This window comes from Thalassophryne amazonica, chromosome 18 (assembly GCF_902500255.1).
Source record: "Thalassophryne amazonica chromosome 18, fThaAma1.1, whole genome shotgun sequence".
NCBI lineage: Eukaryota > Metazoa > Chordata > Actinopteri > Batrachoidiformes > Batrachoididae > Thalassophryne > Thalassophryne amazonica.
In genome coordinates this window covers 53,768,403-53,790,904 of record NC_047120.1, presented here as the reverse complement: position 1 = coordinate 53,790,904, position 22,502 = coordinate 53,768,403, and the positions used below count along the sequence as shown (strand labels likewise).

Here is a 22,502-nt window from a genome sequence, read left to right as displayed (position 1 = left end):
AATTAATATTTAACATTTTTCTGAATTTATCAACTAAGATTACATCATAAACTCACATTAAGAGATTAAATACATCACTACCTCATCCCAAAATTGTAAACATACAAGTAAATAAATAAATAGTAGTAATAGTGATGATGATGATGTCGATAATAACAAACAAGAGCTATCGGTTGATGAGGACCCAAAATAAAAGATGTGTGATTCACATCGTGACCTGGACTTTACCTGGATCCGGATTCCACAACACAATGCAAACACTGCAAACTGATCCAGAATGGTCCGACTGATCAAGATGTTGCAATCTGATATTTAATTCACAAGCTGAAACAAAATAGTGTCTTCCTGATCTTGGTTTTACATCATGATGTCGTATCTTTCTGCCGCAGAACCTGCATATGGATCTGGATCACTCCCAACAAATCCTGAGCCAAAATCCAGATCCAATTCAATTTCAATTTATTTCATTTATATAGCACCAAATCACAACAAAGCTGCCTCAAGGTGCTTCACACACGTAAGGCTGAACATTACCAACCCCTGGAGCAAGCGCACAGGCGACAGTGGTACGGAAAAACTCCCTCTGATGATATTGAGGAAGAAACCTCAAGCAGACCAGACTCAAAGGGGTGACACACTGCTTAGGCCATTCTAACACTTACAAGGTGATCTGGATCACTTCCAAAATTCAGTGGAGTCTTCCATACCCTAATATCTATCTGTGGTGCAAATTTGGTGAGAATCTGTGAAGTAGTTTTGATGTAATCCTTCAAAGCCTATATAAAGTGAAATCTTGATCCAGAATCCCAGTCTGGATCAGCTCAAAAATCTAATGGAGTCTTCCGTGACCTAATATCTATCTGTGGTGCAAATTTCATCAAAATCCGTGCAGCACTTTTGACATAATCCTGCATACAGACAGACAGACAAATAAATAAATCAACGCAGATGATTTTATTATGTCCTCGGTGGACATCCATCCATCCATTTTCTTCCGCTTTATCCGGAGTCGGGTCGCGGGGGCAGCAGCTCAAGCAAAGCCGCCCAGACCTCCCGATCCACACACACCTCCCCCAGCTCCTCCGGGGGAACCCCAAGGCGTTCCCAAGCCAACCGAGAGATGTAATCCTTCCAGCATGTCCTGGGTCTTCCCCGGGGCCTCCTCCCAATGGGACGTGCCCGGAACACCTCTCCAGCGAGGCGTCCAGGGGGCATCCGGAAAAGATGCCCGAGCCACCTCAACTGACTCCTTTCGACGTGGAGGAGCAGCGGCTCGACTCCGAGCTCCTCCCGAGTGACTGAGCTCCTCATCCTATCTCTAAGGGAGCGCCCAGCCACCCTGCGAAGGAAACTCATCTCGGCCGCTTGTACCCGCTCTCTCAATCTTTCGGTCATGAGCCAAATCTCATGACCATAGGTGAGGATCGGAACGTAGATCAATTGGTAAATCGAGAGCTTTGCCCCCCTACTCAGCTCTCTCTTCACCACGACGGTCCGATACAGTGACCGCATCACTGCAGACGCTGCACCGATCCATCTATCGATCTCACGCTCCATCCGTCCCTCACTCGTGAATAAGACCCCGAGATACTTAAACTCCTCCACTTGAGGCAAGGACACTCCACCGACCTGAAGAGGGCAAAGCACCTTTTTCCGGTCGAGAACCATGGCCTCATTTGGAGGTGCTGATTTTCATCCCGGATGCCTCACACTCGGCTGCCAACCGCCCAGTGCACGCTGAAGGTCCTGATTTGACGAAGCCAACAGAACCACATCGTCCGCAAACAGCAGAGACGAGATTCTGTGGTTCCCAAACTAGACCCCCTCTACACCCTGGCTGCGCCTAGAAATTCTGTCCATAAAAATAATGAACAGAACCGGTGACAAAGGGCAGCCCTGGCGGAGGCCAACGTGCACTGGAAACAGGTTTGACTTACTACAGGCAATGTGAACCAAGCTCCTGCTGCGGTCGTACAGGGACCGGATAGCCCTTAGCAAAGGACCCCAGACCCCGTACTCCCGGAGCACTCCCCACAGGGTGCCCCGAGGGACACGGTCGAATGCCTTCTCCAGATCCACAAAACACATGTGGACTGGTTGGGCAAACTCCCATGAACCCTCGAGCACCCGATGGAGCGTGTAGAGCTGGTCCAGTGTGCTGCGACCAGGACGAAAACCACACTGCTCCTCCTGAATCCGAGGTTCAACCATCGGTCGAATTCTCCTCTCCAGTACTCTGGAATAGACCTTACCAGGGAGGCTGAGGAGTGTGATCCCCCTATAGTTGGAACACACCCTCCGGTCCCCCTTCTTAAACAGAGGGACCACCACCCCGGTCTGCCAATCCAGAGGCACTGTCCCCGATCGCCACGCAATGTTGCAGAGGCGTGTCAGCCAAGACAGTCCCACAACATCCAGAGACTTAAGGTACTCAGGACGGATTTCATCCACCCCAGGAGCCTTGCCACCGAGGAGCTTTCCAACCACCTCGGTGACTTCTGCCTGGGTAATGGATGAGTCCGCCTCTGGGTCCCCAGTCTCTGCCTCCTCTTCGAAAGATGTGATGATGGGATTGAGGAGATCCTCGAAGTACTCCTTCCACCGCCCAACAACATTCCCAGTCAGAGTCAACAGCTCCCTACCCGCACCGTAAACAGTGCCGGTGGAGAGCTGCTTCCGCCTCCTGAGGCGTCGGACGGTTTGCCAGAATCTCTTCGAGGCCGACCGATAGTCCTCTTCCATAGCCTCCCCGAACTCCTCCCAGACCGAAGTTTTTGCCTGTGCGGTCCTCGGCGGACATAATAATAATAATTTAAAAAGTAGTGCATTCAGGTACCCATTAGAGGTGGGTGGATCAATCCTAATATCGATAATATTGATAGCAATGCTGGTATTGATATTGAACGATCCTCGTGTAAAAAGATTGATACTCAAGCTTTTTTCTCTCCCGCACGCACTGACTGCTGCAAACGCAGATTCATCTAAGTCTACTCTCTGTCTGTAAGAGCAGCGCTACACTGTGTCACACAACACGGAGCAGCGCACCATCCCCCCTCTGGTCCTTTGTTGTTGCGCCATCACGTGGCTCAGTGGCGCCAGCCAACAGCCATACAGGTAGGCTCAACCTGGCCCATCCACTCAGTACTCTCCTCGAGTCAGCTCTCTACCTCAGGAGATTTTGTTTTAAGTTGTGTTGGGTGATTTTTTTTAAACAGAAATGTTGATTGTGATAATAAAGTATTTTGTTGTCACGTACAATTTTTGGCGAAATTCTATCCTAGGTCTTTTGGATCCTTTGGATCTATGAAGCTTAAATATGAAAAAGTATCGATATCGGTATCGATATCGGCGATACTTGGCCTTTATTTACTTGGTATCGGATCAATACCAAAATTCCCAGTATCGCCCACCTCTAGTACCCATCCATTTAGCCCAGTACTTCATTAAGAGTGTTACTGTAAATTATGATCTACAGAAATAATGACCAAAAACTCTAATTCATATTTGAAAAGTTTGAAAGCTAAAGGGGAACCATGTTTGTCTGCTCTGCCCTTGAAGTCTTATTATTAGTCTCATCTCATTAATAAATGATCATCAATACACAAATGCATCAGCGTGTGTCCTCTGTTGCTGCTTCACATATTTTGCGCCTTTAATAGTCATGGCTAAGGAGGAACAATGGGCCAAAATTTGCCTTCATAATGGTTTAAAATGTTTATTTTGCCCCCCCCCATTATAATATTAATTCCTCTAGACAATAACGCATTACGTGTGTTTCATAAATACACACACACATATTGTATTAATCAACACAGCATTCACACATTAGTTGAACAAATACTCATTATGCCTAACAAGCACCTCATTAGCCGGAGTGCAAATAGGTCACGCCGTAATGCAGAATGTTTCCTGATTTGCATGTGGCTCCGGAGGGAATTCTTATTTGTAAAAAAAAAAAAAAAAAAAAAGATAACAGAGAGAAAGACATTTGACCTGTAAGCAATCTCAGGAGAGCTGTTCACTATAGCAGAGTCTAATCAGAGTGTGGCTGCTGCCTGTTCTCCTCTGCAGCCCTCAGGCCTAATTAGGACCCATGTGTGCCATCCAGAGGCGCCGCCGGACAGACGCTCACCTGTGCACGCTCAATAAGACACAAAAATGAGCCGCTCGCCGGCACGATGACAACAAGGCCATCAGAGGTGGTGCAGCCTCCAGTCTGGAGGTCGTACGACTTTAACGAATGCTGGGACGGAGCGGAGACGTCTGCGATCCCAGACAGCACCGCCGCGCGCTTCTAACACTTTGCTCCTAAACAATGTCCATTTGCAGAAAGAACGAGGACAAAGACACGGCGATCGCTAGAACAGGTTTAGGTACAAGTTTCTGTACACGTCAGACACCAACAGATCTTCAAGGCAGATGCTGTTCCATGCAAATTTCAAAAGGCCTTCAGATGAAGTAGTACTCTAACAGATAAAAGTACTAGACTTCTGAGGGATGCAGATAACACAGCAGTGCGGTGCGTCATACATTTCAGCTGGGAGTGAAATCGTTATTAATGAGAATTATTAGTTAAGAAATCCGAGGCTGACTTCCTTTATTTGCTCTGCTGAGTGACGCCCGATCAAATCCTGTTTCAGGTCAGGACCCTGAGATCTGAGCAGCGGACTGTAAATAGTGTTGTCTGTTTGAGATGTGGAAAACATGTCAGTTTTTTTTCTTGTCGCCGGGCTTTGTCTCAGTCTGCCTGCTTTTTATTATTCATAACATGCAGCCAAAGTCAAACTTTTCACCGCAATCATGTGACACGCCGTCCCAGAATCTATTTGATGGCCTGCCACAGCCAGGCGAGCCCTGCTTTGTCTTTGAGAAGTGATTGAAATTCTTCACACCAGCATACACCCACTCATCCGCCACCAGCAGCAACACTCAATAAATCTCACAGAATCCAATAAATGCTGTGTACCAGGGGTGTGAAACTGGTGGCCAAGGGGCTGAGTAAGTCTCATGAGTTTAGAGTTTTTGGCCCACAGTATACATTATCATGTGTCCTTCAAAATGAGATGATGGAATAATTGTTTTCCTTTGTTTTTTTTTTTTAAAGTGTACTTACGAGGGGTGATTGAGAAGTTCTGAGCGTGACCCAGAAAAATTAGGGCGTGCGTCTCCTTCTTTTGCATTCTGAGAAGCCAACATTTCTCAACATCGCACCCAGTGAGTCAAAACTTCACACATTCTCAAAAAATGTTGGTTTCTCAGAATTCAAAAGATGGACAACCACGTCTTACTTTATCTGGGTCAGGCAAAAACCTCTCAGTTGCCCCTCATATATACAGTATTTACTGTGTTCTCTGAAGTATAAGTCCTGCAAATTTCCAGAATGTCAACCAAGAATTGTGACATCTATCTATACATACATACATACATACATACTACAGCTCTCAACTGCTCACTTGGGGGAGAGAAGTAACAGGAACAGTAGTAGCCAGAAAACCAGTAGTGATCAGTATGTCTGGTATTTATATTTGCAAATTGTTTTGTTTTTTTTACTTTGACTTTTACTGCTCTGTGTTTGTGCTACTATACAATGCTGCTGGAACCTCCATTTCCCTAAGGGAGTGTTCCCAAGGAATTAATAAATTTCTGTCTAATGTAATGTAATGTAATCTAATCTAATCTTCCAGACATTCTATTGTACCTGCACCTGGCCACCAGGTGGAAAAATATATCCATTTCAAGAGCTATGGGACCTGACAAACCTGTTGCTTATAGTAGTAGATGTCTAGTCTAATCTAATCTATTCTAATCTAAATTTAGGTTGTTGGGTGTTTTGCAGAGAGTAGGTAGAGATTAAACAGTGCCTTTCCCATTTTGCCAAATACAAGTGATCAAAGTCAAGTCTTCTGAAAGTACAAAATTAAACATTTCCACGCAGTTGTGTGCTTTGTTTTGTTTAATTTTTTGAATGTGTACAAGCATCATGTGTAAGGCAGTGAGTAAACAGTTCTGTTTTAACAAAAATATAAACATGGATTTTGTAAAGAAATCATGTGTACTGATGAAATACTGTGCGTTTTACTCACCGGGTAGTATTTTATCTAATTCATGCTGAAAATATATATATTTTAAAAATCCCTCTTTCACCCTGTGTAGAAACAGAAGAAACATGGGGTGAGTCATATTATGGCTTTACATTTCAGATTGAACCAGCACAGTGCTGTAGCTTAATCCCGCTGTTCCTCAAGTCCTCACTGACATTTTCCAAGGTCTGGCTTTCCAACCCTGCCTTGATTAGTGAAGCAGGTTTTAAGAAGAGCTAATCCCTGGAAGTTCTTACATTTATAAAGTAGTCAGCAAGCAGGAGAGCAACTCAGCGGAAACATAAAGAAACGGGATCAGACACGGAGATGCTGAAGCTAGAATGATGGCTATATCTGGCAACAAAGAGGCCGCTGACGCCGGCTGGTAACGGATCTTTACAAGTGCATCATCAGAAAGTTGTCAGGTTCACGTCAAATAACAGTGTCTTTGCAGTTTGGCTCAAAAATGCAGACTATATAAATCTCTTGGGGTCCTATTTGTCAAGTCTTTATTACTCCCACTTGAAATCATGGCCGACCATTTCATAAAATCTGACATTGTAAGGTCTGTAGAAGTCTCTCAGCAGCTCGATGGCGTCTCTGTCTATTTGCACGTGGGTCCGGCCCTTGGACTTGCCCAGGCAGCGTGGCGAGCTGCTGCTCTCCGGCTTTTTAAGGCAAGGGAAGCCTTTGGTGCGATTGAAGTAGAAGTGCTTGTCGGTGACGATACGTTTTATCCCAAGGAAATCTTGCACTCGTGCCAACTCCCCCGCCGGGTCGGTGATTAGACGCTCCCCGCTAACAAAGTGGATCTGAGCCAGAGGGAAGTAACGCAACCAGTTTTCAAGATGTAGTGCGTAGAGGCCGATCCGAATGGCGTTCCACGTGGTGTCCACCAGGCCCAGGCTCTGGTTTCTGAAGGCCAGCTCTGGGAAGCTTGGCAGATCTGGAGTTTTTGATAAAGTCTGAGTGTAATCGGATATTGCGCGTGTGACGGGGTCACGTACTACCACAATGAGCTTCATATCTCGGGACAGGGTGGAGATCCGCTGTGGTGTTTCTTTTGTTACAAAGTAGCTTGGTGTCTTCTCCATTGTGATTTGGCTTTCAAGAGTCCGTGGCATCAAACTTCTGAATGAAAAATGAAAAGGAAAAAGTCAAAGTTTCAGTCAATTATATTCCCATTTTATGTCACATATATTGTTAAAAGTATTAACCACTTTTGGATATGACTTTTAACTTTTGTCAAAAAAAAAAAAAAAAAAAAAAAAAAAATCAGCCTTTTATATAAAAAGACCTAAAATAAATTTACTTTCAAAAAATCTCAAAGTGAAATTAAATCTGTGCAACACTGTAATGAGCAACAAAAAACACAATGGCTTGTACGCTATGCAACAGAAGTGAATACACTTCTGTAAAAAATTAATTAGATGTCAAATGAAGTTGTATCATGTGTTATTCTTTGCTTTATACAGTGGCTTGAACAAAAACAAACAAACAAACAAAAAAGCTCCAGCAGTCTGTGGCGCTAATATGTGCCGTCACCTAACCACCATCTCCAACGAATAAAATATGACTTCGAACACCATTAGCGGCACAATTAGCTTCTGCTAAATTCCACTAGCTTTAAGTCTGCTAGCATTTAAAAAAAATACAGTTTAACTTTCAAAAACATTTGTAAACCATAAATTCATACATTTGTTCCCGTTAGAGCATATTCTTGAGGTCTGCGCCACGTCACTTCCTGCAAAGTGGCCAATCCGAAGGCGAGAATTCGTACTTCCCGACTAGCCACTCGGTGAAAACACGCTCGGGCTGTATGCTTGTCTACTGAAACCAGTTGATTTGGTTTGAAATGAACCACTGTACATTAAATTGACTTTACTAATGAGTGACCTGACCTCTTTGAAAAGTGACCAAATTACATGTACTTGTACTGAGATCGGTGATGTTTTCACTGACAAAAATGGCCACTAGAGGGCGCTGGGGTAATGTCCAACCTCGAGAATAGGTCTCTTCTTAAACTAGCGTTACGAGACACATTTCATTTTAAATATTACAATTTCATAGAACAGCATTTAGCACCAATGCTTGCATTTGTGTATCAGTTATTTATTTATATGTGTATAAAATTGTCCTCTTCCGCTTTTACCAGAATTGTTTTTTCTCCTGACCTAGTGGTTAGCTATGTGTGCTTGCCTGTTAGCCTCCCCCAACACTGTCGGGTTGAGACACATTCTGTAATCATAACGCAGTAGTCATGCACGTTTTTCGGTATGGATATACTAAGGTCCCCATGTTGTTGGCATTGGTGATGAAAAGACTTGCAGTTACATTTTGTGTGCGTCTCTCTGTTGCATTAGCATTAGCAGCTTCATCTTTGCTTCCCCTCTGTCCTAAAAAACTTTCTGCACAGACAGTAATCCATGTGGACGCCAGTGGTCTGACTGGTTCTGAAAGAATATTGCAGCCAAATATCTTATTGTTATACACAAACTATTAAAATGATGTATAATAGTGGATGCTGGCTGCATGATATGCTAACAGAGCTATAGCTACAGGAGGCTACTTGTTCACATTGTCCTCATATCTGAATGTGTTCAATTCCAGATCTACTCCTCCACACAACTAAATTCATGTAATAGGTTAGCCGTAATCACTTCATAAACATTTTTCAGCTGTATTTCGGCTTAGCGTGATCACAGTTAACTTTTCAGTAAGCGGATTAGCCGCTACCGAAGCTGTCTCTTTGGTTAGCTGTGCCCACTGCCCACCACTGGGATTAAGTCAAAGCTGCCAAGTATGAGTTCACGAGCATTCAAAACTAAAGACTTTAAAAAGACTATGTTGAAACTGCAGATCCCAAAGTAGAAACTAGATGCTACAATTAGATAGCTCAGGGGATGGACACCAAAATGTCTGTATCTCTTGGATTTCATGTCATTCCATCAGTAAAAAAACAAAACAAAACTAAATATTATGCTTTTGTTTGGAGCAGATTCTCTTTAAAACAAACAAACAAACAAACAAACAAACAAAAAAAAAAACTGAGTGATTGCAAACAACATAGGTGAGTGAGGAAAGCTTCCAAAAGCCCAATGACAACTCTGAAGAAGGTGAACTCATACTGTAGGTATCTCATATTTGAGTGACTGAGACCCAACATCAATAGATGTATCGTCTATACAGAAATCTTGCGATCAAAGGAACTGGCGTAATGATTGACGGGGCAGCTTGTGGACAAATTGTTCTGTAGTTTTGTTGTGGGCTTTGGAACTCTCTTGTCTTGGTGACTGGTCTGGCATAGCCTGTTTCTCTGGGCTTCTGATCTACACCTCACTGTTGAACATTCAGTTATCCCACCACTGAAAATAATGGCTGGAGATACACACTCTAAAAAAGGAACTGCTGTCTCAACAAGAAAAACTGATGTAACAATTTGCATAGATTTTTTTTTAACTTGATTTCAACTTTCAACTGAGTTAATGCCACAAGACTCTTTGGTTAAGTCGAAATAACAAAAAAATTGTTATATCATTTTTTTTTCTACTTGAGACAGTGGTTCATTATTTAAGAGTGCAGTTGTTTGGTTGCACCATTTTTTTTGTGCTTTTTTTTTTTTTTTTGCTAGAATGGCTGTAGCAGATGGTCATCCTGCTGAGTCTGGTCAACTTGAGGTTTCTTCCTGCCATGAAAAAACACTGAGGCAGTTTTTCTTGCCATTGTTGCAAATGTGTTTGCTCACAGGCTGGGTCGAGACTTTACTCATACCGTGACCTTACTAGCACTTTGAGGTGACTTACGTTGTGATTTGATGCTGTATAAATAAACTGAATTAAATAAAATAACACAAAAAAGGACAAAGTTTTAAAAAAAGAAGATGTCAGATTTAAACTGCCATTTGCCAGAAGCCACAGGACAGACTTGAGCCTAGATTTAATCTGTTTTAATGAATGAATAAATAAATAAATAAAATCCTTCTTTATTTCATGCTACGATGACAATCTAACTGGTAAAATGGCAGCAGACACATTGCACTATTTCTAGTTTCTTCAATCACATCCACAGAAGCTTGTAACTCATCAGAGGTACATCGAAAACTTCCCTCACTTGTCTTATTTGGTTTAACAGTGAATCGGCTCTAAACAAACCTGCCGTGCTGTTTATTGCTTTTGTGGCCAAAAAATGTTCTTATTTCCTTCCCATGCTTTGTTTTCTCATTTGGATGAACTTCCTGACAGAATTCCACATGACATGGACGATGGGCAGAACTGGTTTTGTACTGGGAAAAATGAAAGGGTATATATACGATACTTTATTCTTGAACTTAGTTTTCTAAATTGTACATGTAGTCTTATTACAAGAGACTACACTTTGCCATAATGTAATTATGTAATTACTGAGAGGGGACATTTTGGTAATTTTACACACAGCCGAACTACAGAAAAACAGCTCTCCAGAGTCAACTAAGTTTCATATTTTAAATTGCATTTTTTAAAATAAATATTTTGCATGAAAATTCTGATTACTGATTGTCAGAAAACAATAAAACCATGCAAGATACCATTATTTTTCCTCTTTTTTTTTTCTTTTTTGCTCTTGTACTTGTGCTTTCAGTGGCTTCACACAGCAGTGGCTAACTCAATCAGACACAGAGGACATGCCGTCCTTACATTCACTCCGTCAGAAAGAAAATATGTATATTAGATGTCTATTTAGGGCAGGATTACACCAGTGAGTTGCAACATGTCAAAACTGAGAAGCTCCAGTTTGCTTGTGAACCCAGTTTCTCTGTGTAAATGATAATAGGACCACTGAAGCAGTGTCGTAGCAGCGTGTTGTCACAGGAGACTTGTCTTGAAGACAGCTCTCCTGTGCATCAGCTTCTCTATGGTTCACCAGCAATAAATCACCCTGAATGCAAACGGAACATATGCAGTAGCGAGACCCCTTTCAGGTTACTTCTGGGTCTAAAAACTAGGCCGCCGTTGAAATAATCTGGACAAGCTCGCCGATTCAGAAGCCATGAAGCTATTACTAAGAATTTTTCAAAAAACTCTTTAAAGCAACAGTGTGAAAAATGTAGTGCCATCTGGTGGTGAAGTTGCAGATTGCACAATGCTGTCGCTGGTCACAATTTTGTTTCCCTTCATGCTTTTGCTTTTCTCTCTGTGCTGTGAAATGTAAAAAGGCAGAGTAAGTATGTCCGTTTTGGGCTACTGTGTCAACATGGCGGTGCAATATGGCGGTCTCCATAAGGGGCGCACTCCACTGTAGATATTGATTGCTGTATTCCATCTCTGCTAACAGTGCAGCAGATAAGAGAATATTTAGAGTGGAATACTGCAAATGGTGATACAAGCATCAAATTCGGCACAAATACTACTTAGACATTCCTCTTTTGAAAAAAATGATTAGCCTCTTGAATTTTCAATCAGCATTGAGGTAGGGGTCAGTGCTTGCAGTAATATTAAAAATGAGTCAAAGTGAACTGATTTCACAAATGTGCACAATGTGAAGTTGAGCAAAAACCTCATCTGAGAGTAAAAAAGGCGCATTTGGTGTGTATAAATTCGAGCTTGTTGTTCCCAAGACAACTTGTGAAAAATGTGCTCCACCAGAACCAACTGTCTGTGCTCAGAAACCTTTCATCCAGCACATTGCATGATTATTGTAATGAGTTTTGCTCTTACTTTGTTGCGATATTACACAATCTGAAGCGTGCACACAGCAGCCTGTTAGTGGAGAAAGAATCGATTGCTGCAGGTGCGGGCAGATATGTCCACAGAGGCCAAACAATCCCCGAATCACTCCCAGTCTGAATGCAGATATTACTGTAGTATGTCCAGATTGTCTCTCGTTTATAACAGACAGGTCTCACCCAGATCAATGTGGAGAAATTGATTAAAAAAAGTCCAATTTCACCTCATTGAACCTTGTTAATAAAATGACAATCCACAAAAGCAATCTAGAGGTGTTGTCTCCTTCAAATTTCCACAAAATTGACAAACTTTACTTTGTGTTCAAATCTAGATATTGTAAAGTACCTTCATTTTTGTGGTTGATCACAAAACATGAGCAAATTTTATTGCTGGTATTTATTTTGGGGTGACCATGAAAAATATTGTGTGTTTGCTCCATGAATTCTTGGATTTGATATGGAGCAAACGCATGTGCGCACATGCACAAGGTTCGAGGTTTACCATAGACCATACGACCGTGTCTAAAACATTAACCTCCCCACTGATTCACTTGGGCACACCAAGTAGTAAAAACATAACGGTAACTAACGCTCATATTAACAGCAGACCCGTGTGAGTCTTTTTTTTTTTTTCACCTGTCCAGCAGGTATCCAGCAAAAAATTCTGGTGAAATATGTTCACATTTTATCCTGAGTTTTTCCCCAGTAGGATACGTGGTTAACTGTGTTTACTAGCTGTATCTATTGCTTTCTTTCTGCTTCAGTTATTTGTCGTTTTACGCCCTTTTTTGACTCTCATTATTGAAGGTCTGCCCTGCATTTCTTTAGCGACATTACTTTAAAACATTGAAATGTTACATTTACTTTATCCAGTTATGTTAAGTGGTCCCACAGAACTTTGTTATTAATAAATGGTAAATGGACTGCATTTGTATAGTGCTTTTTTTATCAGAAGCTCATAGTGCTTTACAATGATGCCTCACATTCACACAGACACACCGATGTCAGGGTGCTGCCATGCAAGGCACACCGGGAGCAACATGGGGATTAAGGACCTTGTCCAACGGTCCGGAGTGATTGTCCGGCTAGACAGGGGTTTGAACCGGGATCCTCTGCTCTGAAGCCCATAATGCTTAACCACTAGACCGTCACCTACAATTAATTGTAACAATAACCCTTTTCCATTTAAGCAACCAAGTTTTGTGGAAGTGGTTGACAACTAGATTAAGCAATTTCAATTTCAATTTATTTTCATTTATATAGCGCCAAATCACAACAAGGTTGCCTCAAGGTGCTTCACACAAGTAAGGTCTAACCTTACCAACCCCCAGAGCAACAGTGGTAAGATAAAACTCCCTCTGAGGACAAAACCTCAAGCAGACCAGACTCAAAGGGGTGACCCTCTGCTTGAGCCATGCTACAGACACAAATTACAAAACAATTCACAAAATGAACATTAGCAAATTTATTTTTTTTTTTAAGTGTGGCAGATCAATTTTGCTGCTCAAGGGTTGGAAAAGCCCCCCCCTCCCCCCACCATGTCATCTATGATGTCACCACAGAAAGTGTCATGGCATCTTGTCACTGTATTTTGAACCCTATGGGGTCAAAAATCCTAAATTATTTCCAGACAAGGTGTATTTTGATCATTGTTGGCGATATAAGAATTTGAATTCTTGATTGGAATGCTAAAGAATAAAACTATGATGTGCCAAAGAAAATATTTTTTATGACTTAAATTGCAAAAACATCAAAAGGGGCCACAGCTTTAAAGGCTTTTCCCCTAAGTCTGATCATTTCACCAAATTGTGTGTCAAAAGTCAGAATTAAAAACATAACCTCTGGTGGAGGCTAAAAAAAAAAAATCACTTTATTGATGACTAACTGTTTACAGAAGAGAAGCAAATATTTGCTTTCAAAGCGATCCGCAGCCGCCAGTGATTTAACATTTGACCTTTTCTTGCTGGCTCTGACAGCTGACAGTCAAACTCCCGCGATAGCGGAGAGCGAGTTCACGTCTCGGAGATAAAAAGGCCTCAGCAGCCGACCATCCTGAAGTCTGCCAATTAGAGGAGATGCTTCCAGGACATGTTTTCGAAAGCCAGCGTGGCTGCTGCAGGGGGAACAACGGTTCATCATTAGCGGGAAGTGGATCTACGAGCGGCCAAAGCAAAACATATTTACACTCTAAACAGGAGCGAACGGAGGGCAACGATGACAGGAGTGTAGAGCCACGCAGTTATTCCGTCATCGATGCTGCTTTAAGATCAATAAATCCATCAGAGTTCATTTTGAGGTGATGGTGTGATCACCATAAACAAACATCCCAGAGCATGACTCAGCACTTATCCACAATGTAGGTTAAAGTGAAACAAGGCAATTATTCATAATCACAAAAGGAATAGCAAATAGAAATTATTCATACCGTATCACAAACAATAACAACAAACAAACAAACAATTATTTAATTATCAAAAATAACTGATTATTTTCAATGGAGTAATTGTTGAATGACATTATTTCTGCACTACGTTACTGCTCTTCCTTGTTTTGGTTTCATATTACATCCAATAAGAAGGTTCCGTTTTAGCTGGCATCTAACTAACAAACAAACAACTGATCCAATTAAATTAGCAGGAGAGGCGGGGCATCGGCCAAGAAAGAAATCATTAAAAATGGAAGCAGATCCAGTATTATTTTTATTTATTATTTATTTTTTGGGGGGTGGGGGGTACTTTACAAATGGCGAGACAGGATATTATTTTATTTATGTATGTATTTTACCATATTTATACATATTTATACTCACTATATTCTATTCTATTACATAATCTGTTCACATCAAACATCGTGATGTACTTTAGTCACCTTTCTTTAATGTAAATATTTTTCTTTTTCTTTACTACTACTTGCTGCTGCAACAAGTGATTTTCTTTGCTGTGAGGTCAATAAAGTTTATATTATTTTATCTAATTTATTATGTATTTATTTTTTCCATGATCAGATTTTCTTCTTCTTCTTCTTGTTCTTTTGGTTTTCACCTGCATGTCCTCCCTCAGCACAACCATAAACCTCCTCTTTCTCCCCCTCCTGCCTGGTGGCTCCATCCTCAGCATCCTTCTCCCTATATACCCTGGGTCCCTCCTCTGCACATGTCTAAACCATCCCAATCGCGCCTCTCTGACTTTGTCTCCAAACCGTCCCACCTGAGCTGTCCCTCTGATATGTTCATTCCTAATCTTGTTCATTCTCGTCACTCCCAAAGAGAATCACAACATCTTCAGCTCTGCCTCCTGTCTTTTTGTTAGTGCCACCGTCTCTAAGACGTACATCACAGCTGGTCTCACTACTGTCTTGTAAACTTTCCCCTTCACTCTTGCTGATATTCTTCGGTCACAAATCCGTCCCGCCACCTTTTTCCACCCCGTCCACCCTGCGTGCACTCTTTTTTTTCACTTCTCTACTCTTCATTACTTTGGACCATCTTTTTGTCCTACAAGAGCTGCACAGATGTGTGGAGGATGTTCGGCAGACGTATGCACTCCAAGGTGCCCTTCCAGTTATTATTATAAATATTGTTATTTTTGTAAGGGGGTTGGGGGGGGGACTGTTTAAACATCACAGGAATTAAATTATTACTTGCTCCGCCCCTCCCACTTTCTTTAATATTACAAAGCAGGGCATTAAAATAAAACATGGCCATTTTTGTGACTTTTGATGAATACGATAATTGCACCCCGCCTTGGCACATGTGCACTATGATGGAAAAAAACAAAGCGTAAGACTGTGCTGGCACTCTGCGGAGTGCCCTTCCAGTTATTATTATGAAAAGCAAAAGAAAAATGCAATTTTGCAATCAGAAATAAGCATTTGGCTTCAAAACAAAAGGGGGAGAAGATTAAATTTATCACCAACTTTGATGTTTTTCAGCTTTAAACATTTGTGGACTTAACTTGATTATATGGGATGAATTTTGGGCTGATGGAGGCTCTTTTGAAAAGAAACAATATAGATACAGTGTATTGGGGCCCCACGCACAGGGACCCTTCATTAAAACACTTGGAGTGGTTTATAACTGAAGTCCTACAGAAAACAGTACAAATGTTGACCTTAAGCAGGATTTTATTTGTTTCTTTATTTACCTGTACCACTCCAGGCCCCTGTCGTAGTTCCTGTCGAAAAAATGGGTCTCTGTTCCAGCTGCTCTCACATCAGGATGGATTCGGATGAACTCCAGAACCGCTCTGGTTCCTCCTTTTTTCACTCCAACTATGATGGCGTTCGGCAACTTTTTATTCCCAAACTTTAAATTCCCCACGGGTGGACTGGGCGTGTCGTTCCGGACCACACGGCGGTACGAGGGGGCTCTTTGGATGCCGGGGTCGAGGCGCGGTGCCTGCGCGCCGCCCGCTCTCGGATCGATCGGCAGAGCGCACGATTTCTGCAGGCGCCTTTTGCTTCCATCAGCCGAAACGCGCCGACAGCCGCGCGCCGGGTCATCACCTGACCCCTGCAGGACGGTGTCGGACGGGAAGAGCGCAGAGTAGCACAGATATGACAGAAAAATGGACAAGACGCAAAGAGAAGATCTGGTGAGCCTGTGCGAGAACGGAACAAGTCGACTGAAGACGAGCACGCACGCCATCCCTCCACGGACAGCGCATGGTTTTGATTGTTCCTTCCTTTCTGGCTCTTTCAGTCTCTCTGTGGCATCGCGCACCTTCTCCAAAAACCAAAAACAGACACTTGTGCGCTTCGTCACTTGCACGCTCGGTCCGTGCGCGTCCCTCCTGCTGGGCTCATTGAGCGGATCCTGCGCGCACCGACTTTGGACATCCTCCTGCGAGACGGCGCGTATGACGCACGGCGCTGGTGGGGAAACAGGAGAAAACTTCCAATCCCCAAAGAGGCAAGAGAAGATTTCACCGCCGTGACGTCACTAAGGGCACTTTGATTGCAAACGCTGACAAACTTTGGCCAAGGAGGATCATAAAACAGTGCAAGGAGACTTGTGAGGGGAGCCACCAAAGACTCCAACTAGAGTAGTGCTCAGATTTAATGACTTTTGAGCGACAATGACCGTTTTCCAAGGCAGCTAAAAGAAATATTTCACACTAAACGTCATATCTGGCATAAGAAAAGACATGGAACATGAAGGTTGGTGGTGGCAGCAGGATGCTGTGAGGATGCTTCTCTCCTGGAGACCCATTACAGGCTCCTCGGAGTAAAAACAATGCTGTAAAAAAAACGTGAAATCCTGGAGAAATTAAAGATTGATGCAGTCTGCAGAAATCCTGTGATGTGGAATATTTGTTTTCTACAGTTAAAACCATACAGCAATTTAAAATTGTCTGGGCTCAAAGCAGCATTCCACCCATCCTCAAATATTTCATAGCCATGGCTTTTTGAAGCATGGCCTTTTGAAACACTGAAAGACAAACTGCTTCACAAAATAATTCACTGCTTCAGCTTGAAATAGCTGATGAAATTATTTCAGACAAGGACTTGCTGTTTTCAAGCTCAACAAAAACTAAAATGCTTTAGAAAAGAATTACTTTTGAAAAGCTCAAAGCAATAAATGAAACAATTATTACAAAATATGTTTCACTTCTGTTTATGCAGTGGTCAAAACACTAAATGAAACAGTTGATTCAGAAAAAAATGATCTGCTGTTTCAGAATACTCAAACACTATTATGTTTCAAATAATAAATGAAACAGTAGTTGCAGAACATGGTTCACTGTTCTTTTCGCAATACCCCCTCCCCCCCAAAAAACAAACAACAACAAAAAAACACTAAATAAAACAATGCTTAAAACTTAACACAAATGTTTCAGAATATAATTCAATCATTCGAACTGTTTCAAACAACAAATTAAGCAGCTGTTGCAGAACAGGATTCACCTTTGTTTTTGCAATGCCCCAAAAAGAATTCACAAAACAATTAGCTGTTTCTGAATGCTCAAAACTCCAGATTCTCTGAATCTTCAGATTATATGATGGACTGTAGATGATGGAATCCCTACATTCCTTGCAATTGAACATTGAGAAACATTGTTCTTAAACTGTTGGACTGTTTTTTCATGCAGTTGTTCGCAAAGTGGTGATCCTCGCCCCATCTTTGCTTGTGAACGGCTGAGCCTTTTGGGGATGCTGCTTTTATACCCAGTCATGACACTCACCTGTTTCCAATTAACCTGTTCACCTGTGGAATGTTCCAAACAGGTGTTCTTTGAGCATTCATCAACTTTCCCAGTCTTTTGTTGCCCCTGTCCCAGCTTTTTTGAAACATGTCCATTTCAAAATGAGCAAATACTTGCACAGAAACAAAAAAGTCTATCAGTTTGAACATTAACTATCTTGTCTTTATGGTGAATTCAATTGAATATAGCTTGAAGAGGATTTGCAAATCATTGTATTCTGATTTTATTTACATTTCACATAGCGTCCCAACTTCATTGGAATTGGGATTGTAATCAGAATATTTGCAAAAATGTCCAAGTTACTGAATCAAAGAAAGTTTTCAAACACTGTAATTAAAAAACATACAGATACAAAAATTTTCACAACACAATTATCGTCATACTTTGGTGAGTAAATTATCACTTTTGTTGCCAGCTGTCTTTAAACAAGCTAGGTGATAGATACATGAATATTTCCAAGTTACTGAATATGTCTTGAACTTTATTTACATAAATCATCACTAAAAGAAATACAGTCTAAGTATGTCTAGAGCCATCAGTTCTGAAAAACTGAGTGCCTGTGCAAGGAGACGAGTGAGGGAAGCCACCAAGACACCTGTTACAACTTTGTAGGAGCTATAGCTTTCTTTAGCTATCATTGGAGAAACATATCACCAACTATACAACTTCATGGAGAAATTAAACAGAATTTTTTTTTTTTATAGGTCTTGAAAAAGCCTAGACATGTTCCCTTGAAAATGTAGAGTGAAAAGCTGAATCATTGTGTTCCTCTCCTCCAGTTTGTTAACACAATAACTCAAAAACAATAGGTGCTATCATCTTGTAACTCACCAGATTATGAAAAGAATAAACTACCTCTGCCAATACTACTTTCCAATTTCACAAATTTTTACCTTATTGGAAAAAAAAATTCAAGGTTAGAGTCCTGTTAGAAGTGACTTTTCACAAGCTAAAATATTATACAAAATATAGATCAAAAGGGCTTTTCAATGTTAAAATCAAATATCCACTAAATACACAATATGGATCACATGTGGCTCAGACTTAGTCTATTCATTGATAGTGCCGGTTTGCCGCTTAGTGTCACAAATGAGAGTGACTTATGCACTTTTGATTGACATATAATGCAAAATGTACACCAAATGGGCTTTTCAATATTAAATTCAAATGTCAATAAAATCCATAATCCATATCAGATCTGGATCAAACCTGTCAGGCGATAGTGAGTGCCAGTTTGCACATCACTTTCAAATATTAGCGCGATTGGGCCATGTTTGGTTAAGATATCATGTAAAATATACATTAAATGGGGTTTTCAATGTTAGCTTTAAATGGCCACAAAATCTGTAATCTGGATCAGATCTGGATCAAACTCTGTCAGTCGATAAAGGATATTGACCTACATAACACTCTCTTATATGAAAGAAATTCAGTCTTTGTTGACCGAGCTATGAATTTTTGAAAATTTGTTCAATGTTAAAGGATAGGTAAGTAAGTCCCTTCGGCTGCTCCCTTGTTTGCACTTGGGGTCGCCACAGCAAATCCCAGGTGGATCTGCATGTTGAATTGGGATTTTTCAAATTTTCCAAGACTTTTTCTGACTTTGACCTTTGACCTATGACCTTGAAATTTGAACCAGTTCTTGCCTATCAGGATATGAATCATCTGTAAAAATTTCATAATGATAGATGAAAAATTGTGGGTTACAGGCTGTTCACAATCAGACAAACAAACGAACAAACAAACAAACGGATGAAAACATAACCTCTGACCAACTTTGTTGGTGGAGGTGATAATGAGAACAACCCCGTTTGCATCTGGCTTCAAGAAAAAAAGCAACTTAGGGTAGCTGACGTAATATCCTGTAGACATATCTGCCACCTGCTGGAAGGTCATTAATAAACATTCAAATGAAATTAAATTAAACATCCAAACAGATGAATAGTCTTGTAGGCATTATATCAGTGATTGTTTATCCAGTGTTATCGTAACAATGTCTTTTTTTCAAATGTTTACTGCAGCCATCATTATAGTGTAACATTTTTAGTGCAGTATTATTTCAGCGGTGTGCGGTTTTCCATTTGAAAGCTAAAATAGTTGCAAATTTTCTGATCAGGAGAGCAGAAACAGATAGGATGAAACCTAACAGATAATCCTTTAATCAGAGCCGTCAGTTCTGCACCTCACTTCCAGTGTGACAGATCTGCAGGAAACTTTTTGGAAGGTCACACTTTGGTTACCGCCAGAGTCAGAGGCCATGCATCCTGAGAACAGGATTCTTGTCCTTCCCTGACGTGTTAGCGGAGTGTGGAGGGCGGATCATCCCTCTCAGTTTCCTGATGAATGATACAAATGCAGACAAGCTGCAATGAGAAGAGGATGAAACTCCCAGAAGTGCAGATACACATACGGAGGAGTTGGGGTGCCACGGCGGCGCTCCTGCGGGTGTCTGCGCCCAATCTCAAAGGTTTTATTAAAGAATGATTTATAGGAGCTGGTAGCAGAGCCCCGCTCTGTAATCTGTCTACTGAATGAGATTTTTTTTCCTCTTGAAGAGGGCGGGTAAATCAAACCTCAGGGCGAGGAGCCTGCCCAGCTCAGAGATAGGGCCTGTGATTAAATGGTATAATCTATTCTGCTGAGAGTGCGGCTGCTTTCTGCAGCGCCGCCCTCTGGGAAACTGAAGAATACGTCCAAATCAAATCTGGTTAACCTTTGTTTACTTTACAGTGCAGAGGTCCCGTTACACTGGTGGCTCCAAGTTTTTTTTTTTTTCTTCGTAGGCCTATACATGAGAGTGTGATTACATCATAGTGGACCAGAGGATTTTTAGGAAATGTGCAAATATGCATTTTAAAGTAAATTATAAGTGCTCTTTTTGTCTTTTACAGAAGTACTAACAAAACAAAAGAGGTTTCTGCCTCTCCTTGAAACTGTATAAGGTGTGATGCAACAGTCACAAGTTGCACTGTGCAGTATCTCAAATCACAGTCACAGAAGCCTATAGTGTTATGTGTCGGACGCGGGCGGAGAACTGACCAGCGTTTGAAGTAAGACCCAGTATAAAATAAGCAGAGCACGGTACAAAGGATAACTGAATTTAATAACATAACAGTGATGTGCAGAATTACAAACAAATAAGTGCACGGTCTGGCATGGTGGAATAGCGGTGCGCTCCCAGCAGCACAAACGGTCCGGAGCCAGAACAGTTCGGACCCAAGGACCCCGCCGACACCCCCCAGGTGGCCGCGACCAACCGAGTCTGTGAAAGAAGACACCATCATGTGAGTCCACCACTCCACACACAGAGAGACCACTCAAAGGTGTACACAAACAGCAAACACTTCCTGGCTTAATCACTAATCAGCTTCCCACCCTGCAGGCATGGAACACCCAGTTCAATTCTCCACTGCAATGGAAGCTGATTAAATGACTAACATAACAGCTCAATATAACAAGGTGTGAGGGACACCACATCTACTGACTGTACTCATGTTAGTCACAAAACCTAAAGTACCTCAGGAAGTGTGCTGACGAGCGTGAGACCTCACCCCCTCCTCTTTCACAGACCATGGCGTCAAACCTGGTACGGTCTCTGCATCCATGATGATGAGATGGCTCTGTAGACGACGATCTCACCCGTCTGGTCACAAGGTCGAGTCTCTGGAAAATACACACTGTGTACTCCAGACTTAAATGCAACCATGCCCCAATCCATAAAGATGCACCACAGCTGTGAGTCCTGACGAGCTGCACATGACCAGCCTCAGGTGATCAAGGTGAGGTCCTGATAGCTCAGCCACACAGCCACTCAGTCCTGAACGCAAGCCACCTGGAAGGAAAAACAAAAGACAGAACAGAAGACAGAAACAAAAGGCAGCCAGGCACCCCCAGCCATACAACATATAGTCCCTTTAGATTTAACATGGGTCTTTTGGTGGCTTCCTTCACCATCATCATCCAAAAACTCCCTTTTAACAGGAAGAAACCTCCAGCAGAACCAGGCTCAGGGAGGGGCAGTCTTCTGCTGGGACTGGTTGGGGCTGAGGGAGAGAACCAGGAAAAAGACATGCTGTGGAGGGGAGCAGAGATCGATCACTAATGATTAAATGCAGAGTGGTGCATACAGAGCAAAAAGAGAAAGAAACAGTGCATCATGGGAACCCCCCAGCAGTCTACGTCTATAGCAGCATAACTAAGGGATGGTTCAGGGTCACCTGATCCAGCCCTAACTATAAGCTTTAGCAAAAAGGAAAGTTTTAAGCCTAATCTTAAAAGTAGAGAGGGTGTCTGTCTCCCTGATCTGAATTGGGAGCTGGTTCCACAGGAGAGGAGCCTGAAAGCTGAAGGCTCTGCCTCCCATTCTACTCTTATAAACCCTAGGAACTACAAGTAAGCCTGCAGTCTGAGAGCGAAGCGCTCTATTGGGGTGATATGGTACTACGAGGTCCCTAAGATAAGATGGGACCTGATTATTCAAAACCTTATAAGTAAGAAGAAGAATTTTAAATTCTATTC

General features: G+C 41.9%; 1 protein-coding gene across 1 annotated transcript; it reads right to left on the bottom strand.

Annotated features, from left to right (window-relative positions):
• Positions 1-6,591: 6,591 nt before the first annotated feature.
• LOC117530855 (heparan sulfate glucosamine 3-O-sulfotransferase 2-like) lies at positions 6,592-16,474 on the bottom strand. Its single transcript, XM_034193799.1, has 2 exons — positions 15,924-16,474; positions 6,592-7,211 (listed from the first exon to the last, which is right to left on the bottom strand). Exons 1-2 carry the CDS (start codon positions 16,424-16,426, stop codon positions 6,593-6,595), a joined length of 1,122 nt encoding a protein of 373 aa, XP_034049690.1. The 5' UTR covers positions 16,427-16,474; the 3' UTR covers position 6,592.
• Between the last annotated feature and the right edge of the window lie 6,028 nt (positions 16,475-22,502).